At 50.8% G+C, this 18,394-nt stretch overlaps 5 protein-coding genes across 5 annotated transcripts; 1 reads left to right on the forward strand and 4 right to left on the reverse strand.

Annotated features, from left to right (window-relative positions):
* Positions 1-1,409: 1,409 nt before the first annotated feature.
* JN550_002850 (uncharacterized protein) lies at positions 1,410-3,157 on the reverse strand (the record flags this gene model as incomplete). Its single annotated transcript, XM_049314189.1, has 6 exons — positions 1,410-1,449; positions 1,513-1,741; positions 1,795-1,902; positions 1,956-2,273; positions 2,487-2,610; positions 2,669-3,157. The coding sequence occupies 6 exons, from the start codon at positions 3,155-3,157 to the stop codon at positions 1,410-1,412; spliced, it is 1,308 nt and encodes a 435-aa protein (XP_049175375.1).
* Positions 3,158-3,465: 308 nt separating this feature from the next.
* On the reverse strand, positions 3,466-4,959 carry JN550_002851 (uncharacterized protein; the record flags this gene model as incomplete). The annotated part of the gene is made up of 2 exons (XM_049314190.1): positions 3,466-4,741; positions 4,796-4,959. 2 exons carry the CDS (start codon positions 4,957-4,959, stop codon positions 3,466-3,468), a joined length of 1,440 nt encoding a protein of 479 aa, XP_049175376.1.
* Positions 4,960-5,792: 833 nt separating this feature from the next.
* On the reverse strand, positions 5,793-7,731 carry JN550_002852 (uncharacterized protein; the record flags this gene model as incomplete). The annotated part of the gene is made up of 3 exons (XM_049314191.1): positions 5,793-6,108; positions 6,160-7,393; positions 7,524-7,731. 3 exons carry the CDS (start codon positions 7,729-7,731, stop codon positions 5,793-5,795), a joined length of 1,758 nt encoding a protein of 585 aa, XP_049175377.1.
* Positions 7,732-10,286: 2,555 nt separating this feature from the next.
* Positions 10,287-14,696, reverse strand: JN550_002853 (uncharacterized protein; the record flags this gene model as incomplete). Its single annotated transcript, XM_049314192.1, has 4 exons — positions 10,287-10,317; positions 10,376-13,378; positions 13,433-14,530; positions 14,587-14,696. 4 exons carry the CDS (start codon positions 14,694-14,696, stop codon positions 10,287-10,289), a joined length of 4,242 nt encoding a protein of 1,413 aa, XP_049175378.1.
* A 1,090-nt stretch (positions 14,697-15,786) lies between these two features.
* Positions 15,787-17,785, forward strand: JN550_002854 (uncharacterized protein; the record flags this gene model as incomplete). The annotated part of the gene is made up of 4 exons (XM_049314193.1): positions 15,787-16,222; positions 16,291-16,489; positions 16,559-17,713; positions 17,770-17,785. The coding sequence occupies 4 exons, from the start codon at positions 15,787-15,789 to the stop codon at positions 17,783-17,785; spliced, it is 1,806 nt and encodes a 601-aa protein (XP_049175379.1).
* Positions 17,786-18,394: the final 609 nt, after the last annotated feature.

Genomic DNA, 18,394 nt, shown 5'->3' on the forward strand with positions numbered 1-18,394 from the left:
GCAAAACTCGTAGAGTTACCAAGACTGAAATTTAGTTGACTGCCTGTCAATGATTAACCATAGGTACAAGCTAAGACTCGATTTGAATCCTTACCTTTGGCTGGGACAAGACTTATGACTTTTGATCCGTTACCAGTATCGACTGTCATGTATGGTTTGTTCTTTTCAAAGAATATCCAAAATACGGTGAAGACTCCGAACTGCAACTCAATAGGGCTCTGTCTACCTTGGTTCTGATCCAAAGGCAAGTCACTACACATGACACATCCCTGCTGCATAGAAGCTGCAAAGGATTGCGCATTATTGTGGTATCCATATACATAAGTGAACGGCTCTGGATCGTATTCAGAATTCTTAGGTATTTCTTCGGAATAGCTTGCTTTATTTATAGATTGGTAGCCCTATTACTAAGTCGCTGTAGGAGGCTGGGAATAATCTTACTCGAGCAGAGCCAGTAACTATTGTATCGATTTTCTGGGTCGATTTTCTGGGCTCTTAGTCGCATAGTCATAAGCCCGACGCAGTCTTCTGAGGCTATTGATGCTCTCTAGCCTGTTTTTGCATATCTGACAAAGCATGGTGTGTGCCACAGTAGACTCTCATACCACAGATATGGCCTTTTCGTTATAATTTGCCAGTGTTGAGAGCCAAAGACGGCGATTGTGACTGCCTGAGTAGTTAAATCTGAGAAAGTGTACCAATATAGGAGGCTTTGGCTCGAAGACGTGGTTACACAAAGTGCACAGCCAACTGAAGATTGGAACTGTCATTATAGGATAACATGAATGAGCTCAAAATCAATCACAACGATATTCATAAGTAACATATTTGGTAACATAAAGTGAGGGGTAGCTATGTGCCAACATCTAATGTGGGTGGGTACTCGCCTAAGTTCGGCCTATAAGAGGAGCAGGAGTTCGGGAACTCGGTGGCTGAGTAGGACGAAGCCTCAATCACCAATTGCGAGTTTCTCACCAACAAGATCTCACAGATTCCATGCTCACTACACCAAACAAGGTCTGATGACGATCAAAGCCAATGGACAAAAGGTCAATTTCGCAGGTACGGTTTACGACTGTACGAGATCGGCAGCTCAATGCTGCGGCCATGTACGCTCGGCGGTGGACACAAAATCGGATAATCAATATTTTGCGATAGATTGCGGTGATGTTTGATCATTTGGTCATACTTCTCAGGTCATGATAATAGTCAGCACGATAATGGGGACCCCTTGACATTGATGAATACGATCTTGAAGATTTAGGAATACGGCAAATGTCCATTAGTGCTGATAAAGAAAGAATAATCGTTGAGTCCGCCCTCCTAGCACGGAAACCCTAACAAACCGTGACCGACGTCAAAATCGAGACAACGTTCTTGACTTGCACCACGAGCGCGCCATTAAGCATTCAAGCTCTAGCTAGGGGTTTACGACCGTAGACAATATGACTATAGCGCATTGTTAGCATGTTTCGGCAGGAAAGAAACAGGAAACCAAAGCAGTGCTCTTACAGTGGTGCCCATGCCTGATTTCGGCTATCTTTGATGTAGTCCACTGCTTCTTGCACGATGGTCTCGACCTCGTCAGGAGAGTACTCGGCAAAACGCAGCATCTTGTAGCCGAAGCCTCTTGCTCCATCTAGTCCGTTCTGCAAGTTGTACAGGCCCGCTTGTCTGAGCTTCCGGTCTTGTGGCCAGGGGCTGTAAGGCAATACTAGTTGTCTATGCTCAACATCCACAACTACCGTGAACTGGTCAGTTTCGGCGAAAAAGGATTACGGGAGTGGGACTTACAGCCAACTTCTTCCAAATAGGCCTTGTACTTGTAGGGGATTAGCAGATCTCTGCCCATAACCGCCGCTCCGCGGACACAGCCTTCTGAGTACTTCTGGAATGCCGATCCTGCGAGGATATTAATCAAAAGGCTCAAAGCGGTACCAAAGCGCAAAACACACCCTCAAAGTCTTTAGATTGTAGATCCAAACTGACATCCTGATACTCGATCCACCCACCGGGGGCTAAGTTATCGTAAGCCTGACGCATAAGCACGCGAGGGTCGTCGAAACACGTAGCAACTAGGCGAAGATGTATGTAGTCAAACATGATCCGGTGCTCGCATGGAACCACGCATTGAGCCTCTGGTGGGTGAGGGGCTGGGAAGACCCATGGGGCGTCAGCGTCGTCTTTCTGGAAAACGCAGTTCGGTACCCTGGGATCAGGCTGAATAGCGCTCAGATCTGTACCAATAACGAAGGAAGATGGGTATTTCTCGGCTGGGGACGCGTTAGTCCAACACAGGATTGTTAGGGAAGGTGTGTATCTTGCCGAAATCGTGCGCCCATACTACAACACCAGTCAGCGATTGTTCGACTAAAACCATGAAATAAGGAAGCTAGACTTGAGACCTGATCATTTGTAGATCACAATCGAACGGCAATGACTACGGATAAGTCCAGGGGTATCTAGTAAGGCGGAAATCAACATACTGCCAGTTCCCGTAGCTATGTCAAGCACAAAGTTTGGCACAGTGGTCATAGGGGCTAAATGGAGCCAGTCTTCCAACATAATCAAGAATATCTTGTGCTGAAAGTCTAAGCGATCTTGTTCTGCCTAGAAAGAGATATTCGATTAGAAGTTGTCAAGTTCATCTAGAACTATAATTACTAACAGCGTCATTGGGTAAGAAATATTTCCCCTGATTGTACCCGTGATACAAGCGGCCGGACTCGTCTAACACAGAATCAGGCTCGACCACTGATGTGCCACCTGGCGTTCGCTCGAGCGAGGCATTAATAAGTTCGTTGGCCTTCTTGACATATTCAGCGGCATCCAACGGAGGCGATCGATTAAATTGAGAGTTGTTGGCGGCGTCAGAAAGTATCGGGTTCACTAGAGGCATGCCCTCACTAAGCAGTTGCGATGGTGGGACTTGCATCGGAGGATTGGACGATAGTAGTTGAGATGGCAGTAGTAGCTGCGTTTGGTAGCCGACGCTATACCCATATTGAGAGCTTTCACCAACAGGTTGGTGAGCTTCAAATCCAGGCAGCTTTCGGTTTGCGTGATGCGCTGCTCTCACGCTGGCCGCTTGACCCTCTTTCTCAAGTTCCACTTGCTTCAAGTCGCCTAGACCGAGCGAGACGTTATTCTCCGCCATCTCGTGTAAATATTTTCAATTGAGAAGGAGCAATCGAGGAAGTGAAAAGATCGTCCGAATGTCCTGAGGTCCGTAATCCGTAAATATGTACCGTGTGCACAATGGGCGGGTCTCGGACCGGGATAGTCAGCCACTTAAAACCGTCGTGTAGCCGCTGGCTTCTCGTTCCACTACATCGGGTCGAGCAACACCCTTGTAGGTTTCGGCACGGCGCAAACTCGAACTGGGGCTTCACCAGACGGTACATAAGCGAGGCGAGTTACGCGCTGGTGACATGGGATTATTGTGCTTCACTCTTTCTCGTCGATTCACTTTCGAACTGCTGAACTCCTATTCGTACCGAGAAGCGGCGCGGATTCCGGTAGCAGTGCGCAGAAGTCCTGAAAGAGGGACCAATTCCCCGCCGATAAAGTCGCATGCGCCAGATGATACTTGAAGTGCCTCCTAGCGAGATCCATTGCCGTGATCTGACTCTCTTGAAAAGCGACACCCGTGTCCGTGAGATTCGACCGATACCTTGAGCCCTCGAACAGCACTGGCAACAGCAACCTGCGCGCCTGGACGGCAGTCGGGTTCCTGCTGAAACAATCCAGGTTCCAGCGGCTCTGGCTGACTTCGAGGTCGTCCCACGTATCGAGCCGCGTGGTGTAGTCAGCCAGTTTGAATGTGTATTTCCCGGTGAGCTTCAACCAGTCAAGGGTTATGCCTCCGTTCATACACAGCGCGGCAAGGTACGCGGTCGCCGTCAAAATGGTGATGTTGTTCTCCAGCCCGATTTGGGTCTCGAACTGATCTGTCAGCGTTAGTAGCGACTGTTCGTACCAGTAAAAATCGTCTTCTATACCACGGCTCAAGGACCTTAGGTGCTTGATCACGCAGAAGAGCGGATGATGCGGGCCCAAGTATATGCAGCTGAGCTGCGAAATATGCCTCATCATAATGTCAATAAGATAGGCTTGCTTGAGTTGATGCAGGCGCAGCAGCATCCCCAGAAGACAAGGGAGGAAAAATGGAGGCTGAGCCTTGATTATTTGGGGCAGAAAATCAAACAAGGTGCTCAGTTCCTTGCCAATGGCGTCCGCATTCAGATCGCCCTGGAGGTATGAGGCAAGAGAAAAGAACGGCAAATGCCAGCCGTCGTGGAGTTCGAGCTGCTCCGTCGCCGTGGAACTTGCCGACCAGCAAGCAGTATCATCAAACATCCAGGTCTGCGAGTCAATGGAACTCAGCACGCAATGTCGGATAAGTCGGAAAAGTTTTTCGACGCTCTCGGATCGGTCATCTTGGGCGAACGCGGTGTTTCCGCAAGCCGGTCCCAGTTTCTGGTATTGCACGGCCTTTATGGATTCCGGGCAGGGCATTTCGCCAGCATGGAATCGCTTCAAGGCCTTGGACCGGCGACTGATTGACCTGAGAAGTCGGGTGTCCACGAGACGTCTGCCGCGTACGAAAAAGACCAGGTCGTCCGAATTACCGACCAAGTGTGACCTCAATGCCAAGATGCGCAGGATCTGCAGCAGGTCATCCTCCTTGAGTTTCTTGTCAATGCCCCAGTCACCGATGCGCTTTTTGTACATCCTCTCCCTATTCACGTCAGTGATGTGCTCGGAATAGCGCGATGCAGACCGGGACACTTACGTGGCATTGAAGTTGTACTTATTGGCCATGATATCCATGACCTCGCGCAGGGGCCGGGACTCATCTTGGTATAGTTGCGTGATCCGGGCTCGATTTTGGGCCCAATCGTGACTCGTGGCATAGCCGCGGTGCTTGTTCGAGGAGACGGGCGCTTTGGAATCCATTTCCGGCCTCCTTTGGAGGTGGGTACAATGAAGGGAAGGCCAGGGCCCCTTTATAGCATGATAGTGGTTTTACTTAGGTAAGCATTTCAGAATTAGGTTCGAGCTATGGATCGACGGTCGGCGTCAGCCCCTAGGCTGTGTAATCCTGGCTGGGTGCGGCTCTCGGTGCATCGCATGTTTTGTTTGATTGGCTCCTGGCAATGCAGAGGTCGCAATGTAAGACTCTGTATATGTTACGATAATGGCGTAGGACACGAAACTGTTGGCAAGTCTTTTTGCCCCATTTAGGTGGCTGCCCCGTTGAAGGCCTGACAATTGCGAGTGTAGTGCTCCGTATTCTGTAGATTGCCCTATAATTTTGGCCTAAACCGGCCCCAAACCCCGCCAGAGTCACCAACCCTCCCCACAAATCCCATGGCGGTAAATACGGTCGGGGCTGTAGAAGTCGCAGGCCAAGGAAAGATTTGTCTTTGAGACAACTTCTTATACCCCCTTCAAAGACTATCTAACGTTGCGGGCTCGGAAACAAGATTGTTGTACATATCACTCTTGGCGCCACCCAGGCATGCAACTCGTGATGCTGTAATCTGCAACGTGATGAGATCCGAGTAAAGCTCTAGTTTTAACATGAATTTTATTAATCAGCCACGCTCGCTTATCATTAATCATATCTCAATACAGTTCCGCGGCAAGGCATCGCCATTAGTTCGCTGGGTTGGTAAGACCTCCAACTCCCCGCGGTCTCCTTCTCTCCTTGTCATGCAGTATGCATCGCCTTTTGGATGTTCTCCGTAGACACCACCACCACCGCCGCCGCCGCCGCCACAAGGCGCTCAGGCTTGGGCCATTGCACCATATCCAGTCGACTCTTCACGGATAAGAGCCATGCGTTCTTGGCGTCCACTCTCTTCGACGACCTCAGCCTGGTACTTCATGGTCTTGATCTGCACGTAACCCGCCAGTGCTATTCCAAGCACTGTTCCTCCAACCGCCATGAAGACGTTGATCGGAATGGGGTTTCCATGGAGAGGGCCGTGAGTGAGGGCATCCAATCCAGACTGCCCAAAGTTGACAAGCCCGGACAGGCAGGTGATGGTACCATAGACGCGGCCGAATGTTCTGAATCCAAATACCTTGGTGGCATAGTCGCTGCTAATGGTTAGTATAGCATTCGCATATTGGACAGTGCTAAGTACTTACGACATGGCGGAATAGTAGAACGGCCGGAAGAGAACAAAGATGATGACAGTCGCGTAGCCAGCCCACACGAACGGCAAGCAATTCAAGACTCCGATGAGCACTATACATGCGGACAGGATTGCAAGCATCGTGGCAACACTCAGATTGTTCAAGAGCATACCAATGAACGGCGTGGCCACGATTCCACCAAGGGGCAGTGCAACGTCAAAAAAGTTGTTGATGTCCTCGGCTAGCTCCTCTGATCCCAACATGAAGCGGTACTGGGAGCGGATAGTGGCAATGAAGTAGTTCATTCTAAGCATTTGGAAGACAGTCAACAGCAGGATCAGCATGAACCAGGGAGTAAGCATTTGCTGGTGGGCCGGCAGCCCATGTAGTACACCCCAAATGCCACTAACGAGATGACGCTCTTCTTCCTGGTGGGCTCGCTCCTCCCTCAGATCTGTGTCACCAATGAGGTCCTCGATCTGATCAAGCTTGGCCCGGCGATGATCAGCCCGGTAACTTCGTACCCTGTATAGCTCGCCATCACTCAGCTCTTGATCTGAGTCGTGGACATCACGCATCGGGTCCTGAGCCTTCTCAATCTTCTGCTCCAGCTCGGGCGTCGTATGGTAAGCCGCCTTCGGCATCAGAGCCAGCTCGCCAACAATAAGGACGACGGGCACAGCCAAGAAGGCAAAGAAGAACTGGGACGGTTCAAAGCTGCCGCCAGTGGCCTCCCAAGCCAAGCGGTAAAACAGAAAGATGGCCGCAGACGCATCGAACGCCCCCGTGATCACCGCGGTGACAAGACCACTGTGTTTGGGGAACGCATCGGTCAGCTGGTAGCTGGAAACAAAGAGGAAGGTACCCCCCAGTCCTAGGAATACATTCCCCAACAAGTAGCCGTCGAATTCTGGGATAGCAAAGGCGAATCCCATGAAAATGCATCCAACTGCCAGGAAGACCGCCGAGGCCAGGTAGCACGTACGTCTGCCAAAGCGATCTAGTGCAAACCCAGCAAAGAAGCTCGAGACATTGGTCGCAATGGAACCAGCCGTGAAGAACAAGTTGAGCCGCAGATCCTGCTCTGCGCAGGGAACCTCAAGAGGATCCTTCTCGTAGTCTGGGTCGCCGACATGGCATAGATCCCGGTACACGCCCTCGGCGATGAGCACAGGTTTCAGGGAGGCGAAGCCGAAGACTATGCCGGAACCCAGACAGCAGAGGATGACGGCAAAGACAACCTGGGCTGGTCATGCCGTTAGCTTGGTTTGCAGAACGTGGTTTGACTGACTGAATGCAAACATGAGAAGAAAGAAAAAAAAAAAAGAAAAAAAAAAAAGTGTGTGCTTGTCCTATATGAGATGTTGTGTTCTTACCAACGCGTCTGGCGGGCGATATCTTGTAGGCCGCGATGTGCGGAGTGGGGGCGAGCTCCAAGATGGCATCGAGGTCGACGGGGGCGAAGGCGTCGAAGCTCAGTCGGCGCCAGTGCGGCTCGGCGCACTCGTCGACGGCCTGCACCTGGACGAGCGGCTCTTCGCGATCGATACCTTCAGTTGCCGTGACATGCTGGGCGAGAGACATTGACTCTGCTGTCGGCGGCGGGAGAAAGAGACGCGATTGGGCGGCGGGTTGTGGTGGTTTAGCGTTGACGCGATCCGGAACCCAAATGTTGCAATACTTTCGGGGAGCGAGCCAACTCGTTTATGAGGACTCGGGGGGAAACTCGATAGCTCCAGAGAAGAAAAAAAAAACAGTACGTAGGTAGTGTCCCACCATGGAGGATAACCCACCGACTGCGGCATAGCCAGGTAGGCTCCTGCTCCTGGGCTCTCCTCGACGACCAAGCAGCAACCTCCTCGGGACGGGAAGCTGCAAGTAGGTTCGTTCCCACATGCAATGCAACTAGCCAGTGATCCACAGCATTCGATGCCCGTCCGCAATCACGATCAGGACTTCGCTGGGAGTTTCTGTGACACTGCACACGACACGACGAGTGCGTTCGCCGCTGGGGGGCCTCGGGATTCCTTGACGTAACAGCATGCGCTAGGAGCCCGCTGCCGATAGCGGGCCCAGGCTCTTATCGAGGCCTATGAGGTTGCAACAGCGCCTACCAGGTGCCCGCCTAGGCCGCCCCAGGGATAGCTCTGCCGGGTTGCCAGAGCTGCCAATTTGCATTGTGGGTACCTGGCTATAGCCTCGGGGGGTCTGGCCAGACTCTAGGCACTTAACCCGCACGGCTCGCGCCACTATGCAGCTCTGGAGACAGCACCTGCATTCCCTCCATGTGCATAATTAACTGGCTTGGTGCTTGGCGGGCAATCTCGCGCAGGTGCAACGGGCAAGGGCACACGTGAGCAGTCAGTTTTGCGTGCCGCCGTGCATCTGTCCACCCAGCCGATCTTCATGCATCGTACCATGCTCGCTCACTTGTTCACACCGCCTCGACTGAGAATGGCCCCATGGGGTAAGGCAGGCGACAATGCGGCTCATCACATCCGCCGACAGGGTTACCCGGCGTCAGCTGTGACTGGCTGATCTCCTGCTCGTGCGGTGACGCTGATTGGGCACACAGATGCATTGTTTAGAGTCTAGATCCTTGGCAAACAGTATACATATCACGGCAGTGTGGTATGATAGGAACCAGTCAATCAGCGAGCCGGCGGCGCACCTGCCAGAAATAACCCCATCCTTTACAGAACAGAGGTCAGAGCTGTTGAATCGACCTTTTGAGTTCAACATTTACAGAGGCGTCTTTCTTTGAGCGAACGAAGCCGAACCTTATGCCCTCCTCCTTCCTTCTTTCCCAAAACAGACATCAAGCGCGTTACAATTATCGCCACCTGTTCACCGACAAGTACAAGAACGTCGGCTACCAGGAGAGCATCAAGATGGATGGGCCGTCGATGACGCTTTACTTCGTTCGCCGCGATTCGTTCTACAAGTCTCCACAACCAGTTGACAGTAGAACGGATATGCCGGAGGGTCGCATAGGCATCTATAGCAAGAAATATAATCTCCCGGAGAAATCCTGGCTGCGAGTTCTGGAAGCCTGCTGTCAATGAATGGCTCCCGAATAAGCTCCGGAGGCTCAAGGAGAACGTTCCCATTCAAGGGGAACTGTGAGCTGTAAGCACTAGCCGAGACCGAGAAGGATTCGGAGGGGAGAGGCACGAGTTCTTTGTTTGAATAATCTTTAATATCGATGCACAAAGGCCGTTGACGCTCAAAGAGACGGAGCTGCGATGCAAACAGTTGGGACTAAGCACGTTGAAGTACACGGGTATTACCGCTTGCACGACATTGACAGCAGTCACCAAGAGCTTTTGAAGCGGGCAGAGGGCACGGGTATCCATGGAAAACCCCGCGAAGGATTGGAGTACAGTAATGTCGCAGATGGATGATGTTTCAAGGTCATTCCAATTCCCAAATACTGTGCAATGGAGAGTAAAAAGCAAAAGATTCCGCTGCACTTACGAGTGTCATGATTTGCTCTCACGCGATTTTAGCTTCACGGGCACAGTATCTGGGAAATCCCGAGGATAGACACAGGTACCTAAACATATAAGCCACGGTATAGAGAGGAGAAGATGCTATATATCACTTCAACTGAGGATAATATCATGGGATAATACATGCTCATAAATGACGTACACGACATAATTTGTTATTGTCACATCTTACTCCATGTACAATACGGTCTCAACACGCATTGGGTCTCACTGTTTTCGGGAAAAGTTATGTTTTCGAAACAAAATTGGAAACCGCATAGTAGACAGGTATCAATGGCTCAATGTTGGTATGCTTATTGATAACCACTCAGATACTAGCCAATACTTGTACTCAGATCGGCTGCGTCCGCAATGAATGCGTTACTGCCCGGGGCTTCCGTGCTCAATTATCCGGTCTGATCCTGGTACCTGATCCATGTTAGGTGACCGGAAAGCCCCCGGCGCATTGTTTGAGCACATGCAATTCTCCTTGGCATCGGGCCCCAAGGTCCTGACATATGATGCAAATATAGAAGTCCCCGCGCCCACAGTCCTCGCAGGCAACATATTGCTCTTTCTCTGCGATATCGGCAAGACACACATCACAGCTACGTCTCTTTTGACCGAAGCTGAGCGTGGTTCCAGACTTCAGTTCTGCAGCTTTCGCTCTTGGCTGGCACTGAGCGACTTGAGTTAAATGTTGACGTATTCGTTCATTCCCCTGGACGGAAGCCCACCAAAAAGCGTCACGCCCAAAGCAGTCGCTTGACACAAGATCGGCATCCCCCAGACTAACCAGGTCTCTAAGGATATCTTCATGACCAAAACGTGCAGCGACCGACACGACCGAAGTACCATAATGGTCGCGATGGTTGGCGTAGGTATTGGAACCTGCGGTTAGGAGAGCGACAGCCTCACGCTGGCCTCCCATAGTTGCGTGAAACAGGGCTGACCGTCCTAAGTAGTCTTTCAATTCAAGATTGGCCCCCATGTCGAGTAACAAGTGCACGACAGCTGTGTGTCCTCGACGAGCCGCTCTAATCAGAGGGGTTTCCCCCAGCTTATTTGCAAGGTCCACTTTTGCGCCCCTTTCAAGAAGCAGCTGCGCAATGGTCTCCTTTCCCGCCCATGCTGCGTAAACTAAGGGCGATGACAGCTTGTTGGGAAGCAAGAAGTCAACTTCGACGCCGTTTTCAAGAAGAAGCCGCACTGCGGCCTCGCTTCCGCTCGTGATGGCGTAGAACAACGGTGTCACGTCATTTTCATCCAAAGCATTTGCTTCAGCACCGCTTTGGAGAAGCATTTGTGCAATATTCATGTGGCCACCTCCAATGGCCTGGGATAGATGACTTCGTCCATGCTTGTTGATAGCCTTAGCATCAGCATTTGATGACAGAAGCAGCCGTACTGCAGCTTCATGGCCATTTTCAACTGCGAGAGAGAGCGGCGTCGAGTCATAATCATCTTTCGCATTGACTTCAGCCCCATGGCCAAGGAGGAGTTCCACGATGCCATGGTATCCATTTTCGGAGGCTTCAAACAGCGGCGAGCTGCCATCCCAGACCTTGGCATTGACGTCTGCATTGCTCATGAGAAGCATTCGGACTATGGCCTCGTCATTTGCACTGACTGCATTGTACAGCGTTGTGTGGCCGTATTCATCCTCGGCATTGACATCAGCCCCCCTTTCGAGAAGCATCTTCACGATGTCTCCGCGATGTTGCATCGTCGCTTGGACTAGCGGTGAATGAGAGTATTTGTTCATAGCCTCAACGTCGGCGTTTCTGTCCAGGAGAGCCTGGACAATGCTTTCAAAGCCCTCCTCGACCGCCCAAGCCAGGGGCGCCTGGCTATACTCATAGTCTTCAAGACACATATCGTACCCATCGTCGTCATAACCTTGATCGATTGCCTCTTGTTGCATCCGAAACTCTGCTTGTCGCTCACTTAGAGCCTCTGCCAGCCGCTGCTTGTCTCTTCCCCGGGCCTCAGCTGTTGCCCCCTTGTCAAGGAGGATTTGAACAATGGATTCATGCCTGGAGCTTATAGCACGTGATAATGGTGTCCAGCCGTAATTATCCATAATGTCTATGTCAGCGCCATGATCAATCAGCATTTGCACAATGGCTTTGTTGCCACTTTTGCTAGCCTGCGTCAGTGGTGTACGGCCATCTTTGTCCCGCATATCTGCTGTAGCTTTGTTTTCGAGCAAGATCCTCACGGTGGCCTCATGACCATGCTCAACTGCGCTCAACAATGGTGTTTCTTCGTGATTATCCTGGGCATCAACGTCGGCGCCGTTTGTCAGTAGCAAGAGAAGTACGGACTCCTTGCCATCTCGAACCGCAGTATGTAATGGTGCCATGCCGCGATCGTCCTTCGTATTCACCTGAGCACCGTTGTCCAGAAGGATTCGCACTATTGCCTCAAACCCGCGTTTAGCGGCCAAATGTAGTGGCCTCCGGCCGTATTTGTCCTTTGTGTCAACATCTGCACCATTGGCCAGAAAGGCCTCAACCCAAGACTGGCTTCCCAACTCGGAAGCATGGACTAGCAGATCCCCATAATCCATGGCTGTGTAATTTTCCCCCAAGCCTTCAAGAAGCAGCCGTACTATGGAGTCATACCCATTTTTTATTGCTGAAGCAACAGCCACATAGCCATTTTTCGGGTAGATCACATTCGCTTTTGTGCTCAGCAAAAGCTGCACCATGGATTCGTCTCCGCTGCCTGCTGTCTTTGATAATGGTGTCTCACCAAGCACATCTTGGATATTGACATCCGCACCCTCTTCGAGGAGTATCTTCACGACAGGCTCGTTCCTCTTTCCAACTGCCTCGGACAGCGCTGTACTCCCCCACAAGTTCTTAGAATTCAAGTTCGCGCCCCTGTCAAGGAGAACTTGCACGATCTCGATATAACCGTATCGAGCAGCGTATATCAAAGGTGTGCAGTAATCGCTATCCTCGCACTCAAGAATATCCCCGCTGACTGTATCCTCTATCATATTACGTAAACCGAAGTACGCGGCCAAATGGAGCTCTGTTGTGGATCGCGGCGCATCCTTGGGGTTTCGACTCATGGACCACTCGTTGGATTTCAACGCCTGGGCAGCCGCTTGCAGATGCGTCTTTTCCCTCATAAATTGCAGAAAAAAGTCATCGTCGGCGTAATCATGTATGTGAGTTCCCCAGTGTTTACTAGAGTAATCATATAAGGGAAATTGAGCCAGTCGGTGTCCCAGATCCTCGTTGGTTGAGCAGGCCCCAGTGTTGAAGTAATTGTATGAGAGGTAAGTGACACACGTTTTTCCAAGCTCACGCGATGCGTTCGGAAACCATCGGCTTCCTTCCCTGTCGAAAAACGCCTGTGTGGTATAGTGAACTAGTCGGATGATGTCGGTTTCTCGGTCGACAACAACCAATCCACAACATGCAGACACCGTGTCTTCAAGATCGGGAATGTTGTCTTCCGAAAATTCAGGCTCGCCTACTTCAACCGCCAGTGCATGTCTGAGCTCTGTGGTCGTCAGTGGTCTTTTTGCACAAGATATCCACATCAGGACTTGCAAGGCGAGTTCTTCTCGGTCTCTTCCCTGGCCGCAAATTCGCTCTAGAGCGTTCTTGTACGCAACATCGTAAGCATCTGCGCCTCTAGCAAGATTTGCGAGCATGCGCACCAAAGCCTTTGGTGACCTCTTTCCTTCGAGGGAAGCCAGGGACAACTGCGCAAGCAAGAACCTAATCACCGTTAGCTAGCTCACCATAGAATGGATACGATAAGCAAGGTCATACATCCCGTCGACTGTTTCGACGATCTTGCTCTTTATTTCTTTTTGCAAATCCGGGTTACGCATCACGAATCCAGGCAAGCGTTGCAAGTAGCTGTTGGTATACCTACCAATATCCTCTTCGCTGGCACGAACCTCTATCGACGTGCAGTCGCGAAACCCAGTCACAATGTGGGGAACAGGACGAGAAGTGACGAGAAGATTGACCTTGACAGAAGCTTGCAGTCTCCGGAGTTCAGATATTAGGAGGTTGCGACAATCGTCGGACGTCTGGCATTCGTCCATCGCATCGACAACGATGAAAACCCTTGAAAATGTTTCAACCACCTTTTGCAGGACGCCTGTCAATTTCTTCAAAGTTGGTCTCGTTCGGTCCGACTGGTGCTGACTACGTAGTTCCTGCAGCTCTTCGGATATTGTGGACTGGCACTGAGCTAGCTGCCTCAGAAAGCTCAAGATGAAGTTATCAAGCTGCTGTTCGTCATGACGTCGGTAGTTGCAGTAGAAATAGCATATTCCCACGGCTTTGTCACTCTTAAACCTCTCTTTCAGGTTATCGACGACGATGGAGGATAACATTGTCTTTCCTGTACCCGGGATGCCGTGGCAGAACAAGGCATCTCCGTGAGTTGTGATCCAGTTCACGTACTCCGCCGACGTCAAGAGCCACTGTAGAGTCTCGGGGTGGCGTTGACGGATCAGGTCAGCCTGCTGAGTGGTGAAGTCGGTCAGCGTTAGCCAATCAAGTAACTCCTGGTGTTCCTGGCGTGTTTGTCGCTCTGCTAGTTTTGCCACAACGTCTCTTGTGTAGCTTGAAAGCAAGGAGTTCAGTAGGACGATATTGGAGGTGATTCGAGTGCGAAGCTCGTGAATGTCATCGGGTTCCCACTGCACTCTCTGCCACGCTCTCTTCACTATCTTCCTCACGCCTACTTCTGCTGACTTCAAAGTAGAATATTTCGCTAGAGTGCGCTGAATATCCTGCATAAGGCTGCAACAGCTAGTAGATATTTCGCGCAGCTTGTTCTGCTGGAGCTCTGTGATATCACGTTCATAGAGAAATATATCGACATCTTGAAGGGTGAATGATAGACTCCGAAGTCTAGTAAAGTCCCATCAGCCACAATACGCGCAAGTGTCAAGGGGTGCGATGCATACTCAGAGGAAATGTGTTGGAATTGGTCCGGAGCGCCCGCGAAGTCTTTCCGCAGTTGATTAGCAAGCTTGATAGCTGCGAGGAAGTCTCCAATGCTGAACCCGAAACTCATTCTGCCAGCATCTGTCACGTTAGTCTTAGAGTAAGAAGCTCAGTACGGACGGGCGCGGTCTGCCATCATCAACAGTTTTCTAAGGAGTACCAAGGCTAGAAACTCGGGCGACAAGCGCGACGATGAAGGGACGTTAGGGCTTTCTTCAAGGCGCTTATGCATCGTTCAGCTGGGCAATGCACGGCATTCTGGCAGGGTCTGGAGGAAAACCCGCAGCTGAAGGGGGCTCAGCTCTGTGCCAAGTCCCTCAGGCGCCTTCGAGCTGCAGCTCGCAAGGGGTTGTGGGTCCCTGACATAGTGCCTGTATCAGCCTTTGACGTTGGCAGTTAGGTTCCGTACCAATACCCCAAACAGAATGAAAGCTTAACCTCACTTCGCAATCAAGACAAGGTATGGCGCGTTTCATATTTTGCCAAAATAGTCATGTGCGAGGACCGCGGGCAGCTTTACGATCCGCTACCAAGGCGTATTCACGATAGTCCTTTGGTCGCAAAAGTGTTAGTTGAAAAGGGGCAACACCTCGTTCGATGCGCTGTGGTAGTCAACTCGCCTGTTCTTAGCACTCAAGATAGATTCAGAATCAATCTGGCATTCATATGAAATTATTATCAAGAGGAGAACACAAAATTGGGATGGAAACTAAGCAACCGAAGCCTGAACTAGCTATCAAGAGGAACTCATTCCAAATGAACCATTCAGTACTTCGAAAGCCAAGTCAGGCAACAAAATCGGGCTTTGAGATCGTTGTTATCTCTGAAGGGCCGGACAGCCCACGCGCATCCAATGGGACGATCCAAAATCGCGACCCCTCCATACCTAGGTTACCCTGGTAGGTAAATGAGAACCGGAAAGGCGCAGTGCTGTAACTTCGTGGTCAACCCCGCTCCTGTTGGTTGCCTAGACTACACAGGCAGCTGCATGTTAGGTTCTTTAGCAAGTGATACTTCGTCGTTCGGCCTTCGCTTGAGCAGCGCATTAGGGCCAGCGACCACCAGAACACTTACATAACTCCCTGTGTTGAGGGGGAAAAACGCATCGTTGCAATTTGTACATCCATCTCCAATTCGCTGAATCGCAGTCAACTTTGAGAATGCCACTCTGTCAGCTATGTTCAAGTCTCGACTTCGCCGCCCTTTCTCAGCCACCAAGCAAAGATTCGTTGAGGCTCACCTGGACAGTGGGTGGCGGTTTACGATTCAGTTACGACCACCCTGGCCTTGAGATCGATCTCACTGAGAGGTGCCTCACTCATCATTATGATTCCTTTAGCCTTTTGGAAGCTAGCGCGAGGAAATGCGATCTTTGCTCGTTGATGCTCGGCGTTGTGGACCGCTACCGCATGGAATACAATCGTCTAGGAATGCTTCGTGGCTATAATCCAGTTCTTCCCGAGTTCAAGCTATGGCTTAGAGGTCGAGACAACGGAGATGGTTTCGAGATTCTTGCAGAGGCACAAACGAACGACCGACGATGGAAGTTCAGCTTACCGTTACTTGGAGGCATCGGCATTGCACTCCGGGAAACAGGTAAGTACACGGTCTTCTTTACAGGGGCGCGGAGCTCATAATCCAAGAAGATCACAGCAATCTTCAAGAATTTGTAAAGGGTCGTCTAATTGACCTATCGCCGAAGACCCCAAGGACAGTGAACATGGTCAGGAACTGGATTGCAGAATGCTCAGAGCAGCACCAACACACAGCCTCGTTATCAGAAGGCATGCCTTCTATGGTGCTGAAGATACTCGATTCTGGTAATAAAGTGTGTCTCGATGTACCAACTGTGGCAGTTGTCAGGTATGCAACACTCAGTTATTGTTGGGGTACAAAGAGACCGACGATTCTCACCTTGCAGAATCTCGACAGGTTGAAGGAAGGGATCAGGACATCCACCTTGCCTAAGACCTTCCAGGATGCAGTGTGGCTGGCGTATCAGCTGGATATAGAATATATATGGATTGATAGTCTCTGTATCATTCAAGACGATATTGAGGATTGGAACCGGGAGTCCGCAAGGATGGACCGAGTCTATCAGAACTCGTGGCTCAACATAGCTGCCGATAGAGCTGCCGATAGCTATGAAGGCTTCCTTGGTGAGCGGCACATACCGGAATACGTGGCGATACCATTCTGCGCACAAGGGACAACACTAGAAGCTCTGGCCTATACCCTTCCGTGGAGTTGCATAGGAGATCGGAGCCGACTATCTTGGATTGAGGATGAGCCTCTGACGACTAGGGCTTGGGCCTTGCAGGAGCGTTATCTAGCCCAGAGGACGGTGCACTTCACTAGGCATCGTATCCTTCTCGAGTGTCCCCAGCATTGCATAGCTGAGGACTTCGACCACAGCCTCACTTTCTCTACTATGACGCAGGTGCTATCCAAGAGCTACGCTGGAGAACAAAGTGTTACGGATTCCCGCCACCTAGACTGGTTGGAGCTCGTGGAAAACTACACTACACGCAAACTAACTCTGGCCGACGATAAGCTGCCTGCACTCAGCGGGTTGGCTGCACACTTCGCCCGAAACAGCCACCTTGATCGTGGCTATTCAACTACCCCTTTTCAATATCTCGCCGGTCATTGGTCAGATCACATCGTCAGAAGTCTTTGTTGGGAATGCCGAGAAGGTGGAGGTAAACGTCCTACGAAGTACCGCGCTCCCACATGGTCCTGGGCATCGCTAGACGCTCAGATCAAATGCACTGAGATATGGATTGATCATGCACACGAGCTTGTCAGTATAAAGCACGTTCATGTAGACCTTGAGTCTTCTCAAAGCCCGTACGGAAAGGTGACAGGCGGCTACGCATTGATGGGGGTGAGTAAAACGTGGCCTTTATCAGTCCAAGAAAACGATTGGGATCTTCAATTTGGAGAAGAAGATATTCGTTTCAGGCTGAGTATCTTTTGGGACTTGGAAGAATATGGTCGATATCCGAGAGAGGATGAGATAAGACTTTACCAAGAGGAAGGATTGGTAGCTGTACCATTAGGTTGGACAGGCGTTCCAAAGCTGAGGTATGACGGATTGATAGGGCCATTTTTCTTGATTCTCAAACCTGTTGAACGCTTAGGATCCACCGATACTAGTTTTCCAGTCTACGAAAGGGTTGGGGCTGGTTTGGCGATTCCCGTAGAGGGCACTACGAGGGAGGACTTAGGGGGGCTGATTAGTAGCAAGTGGGCTGCCATGAAGCTAAAAGGTGACCTTGAGGAAATAATGATAGTCTAAGTTCAAGTTGACAAGAAAATCCAATTCACAGTTGAAAGAGGCCAGTAAAGAAATAACAAACGGAAGAGGCAAAAAACGAGTTCGCACGAGGCGTAGTTGTGATTCCAAAGATTGTTCCCTTGATAACCCCTCGAGGGGGTTTTGGGCTACCCAGGAATTGAACATGATATCGTTGGATCTCAGCTAACCACTTCCCTCTGCCCTGAAGAGTAGAGGGTCGAAGAGAGCATTCAACCACTTGACCACAAGTCAATTCCTGGGCAGGTGAAAGAGATCTCCCGTATTTACCTTCATGAGGCCGCCACACTTGCCCCCGACCCCTTTGAATAGCTAGCTAACCTAACAGACTAAGTCACATCCCAATATTATCCTATTCCGTCTGAATGGTGAGCTAATCTTTTGGTCCGGGCGCCATGCGAATATCACCCCAATTGGCCGTTTGCTTGCCGCGGACTGTTGGGCTTTTC

This window comes from Neoarthrinium moseri (genome assembly GCF_022829205.1).
Source record: "Neoarthrinium moseri strain CBS 164.80 chromosome Unknown scaffold6_Wmoseri_CBS_16480, whole genome shotgun sequence".
In the NCBI taxonomy this organism is placed as follows: Eukaryota; Fungi; Ascomycota; class Sordariomycetes; order Amphisphaeriales; family Apiosporaceae; genus Neoarthrinium; species Neoarthrinium moseri.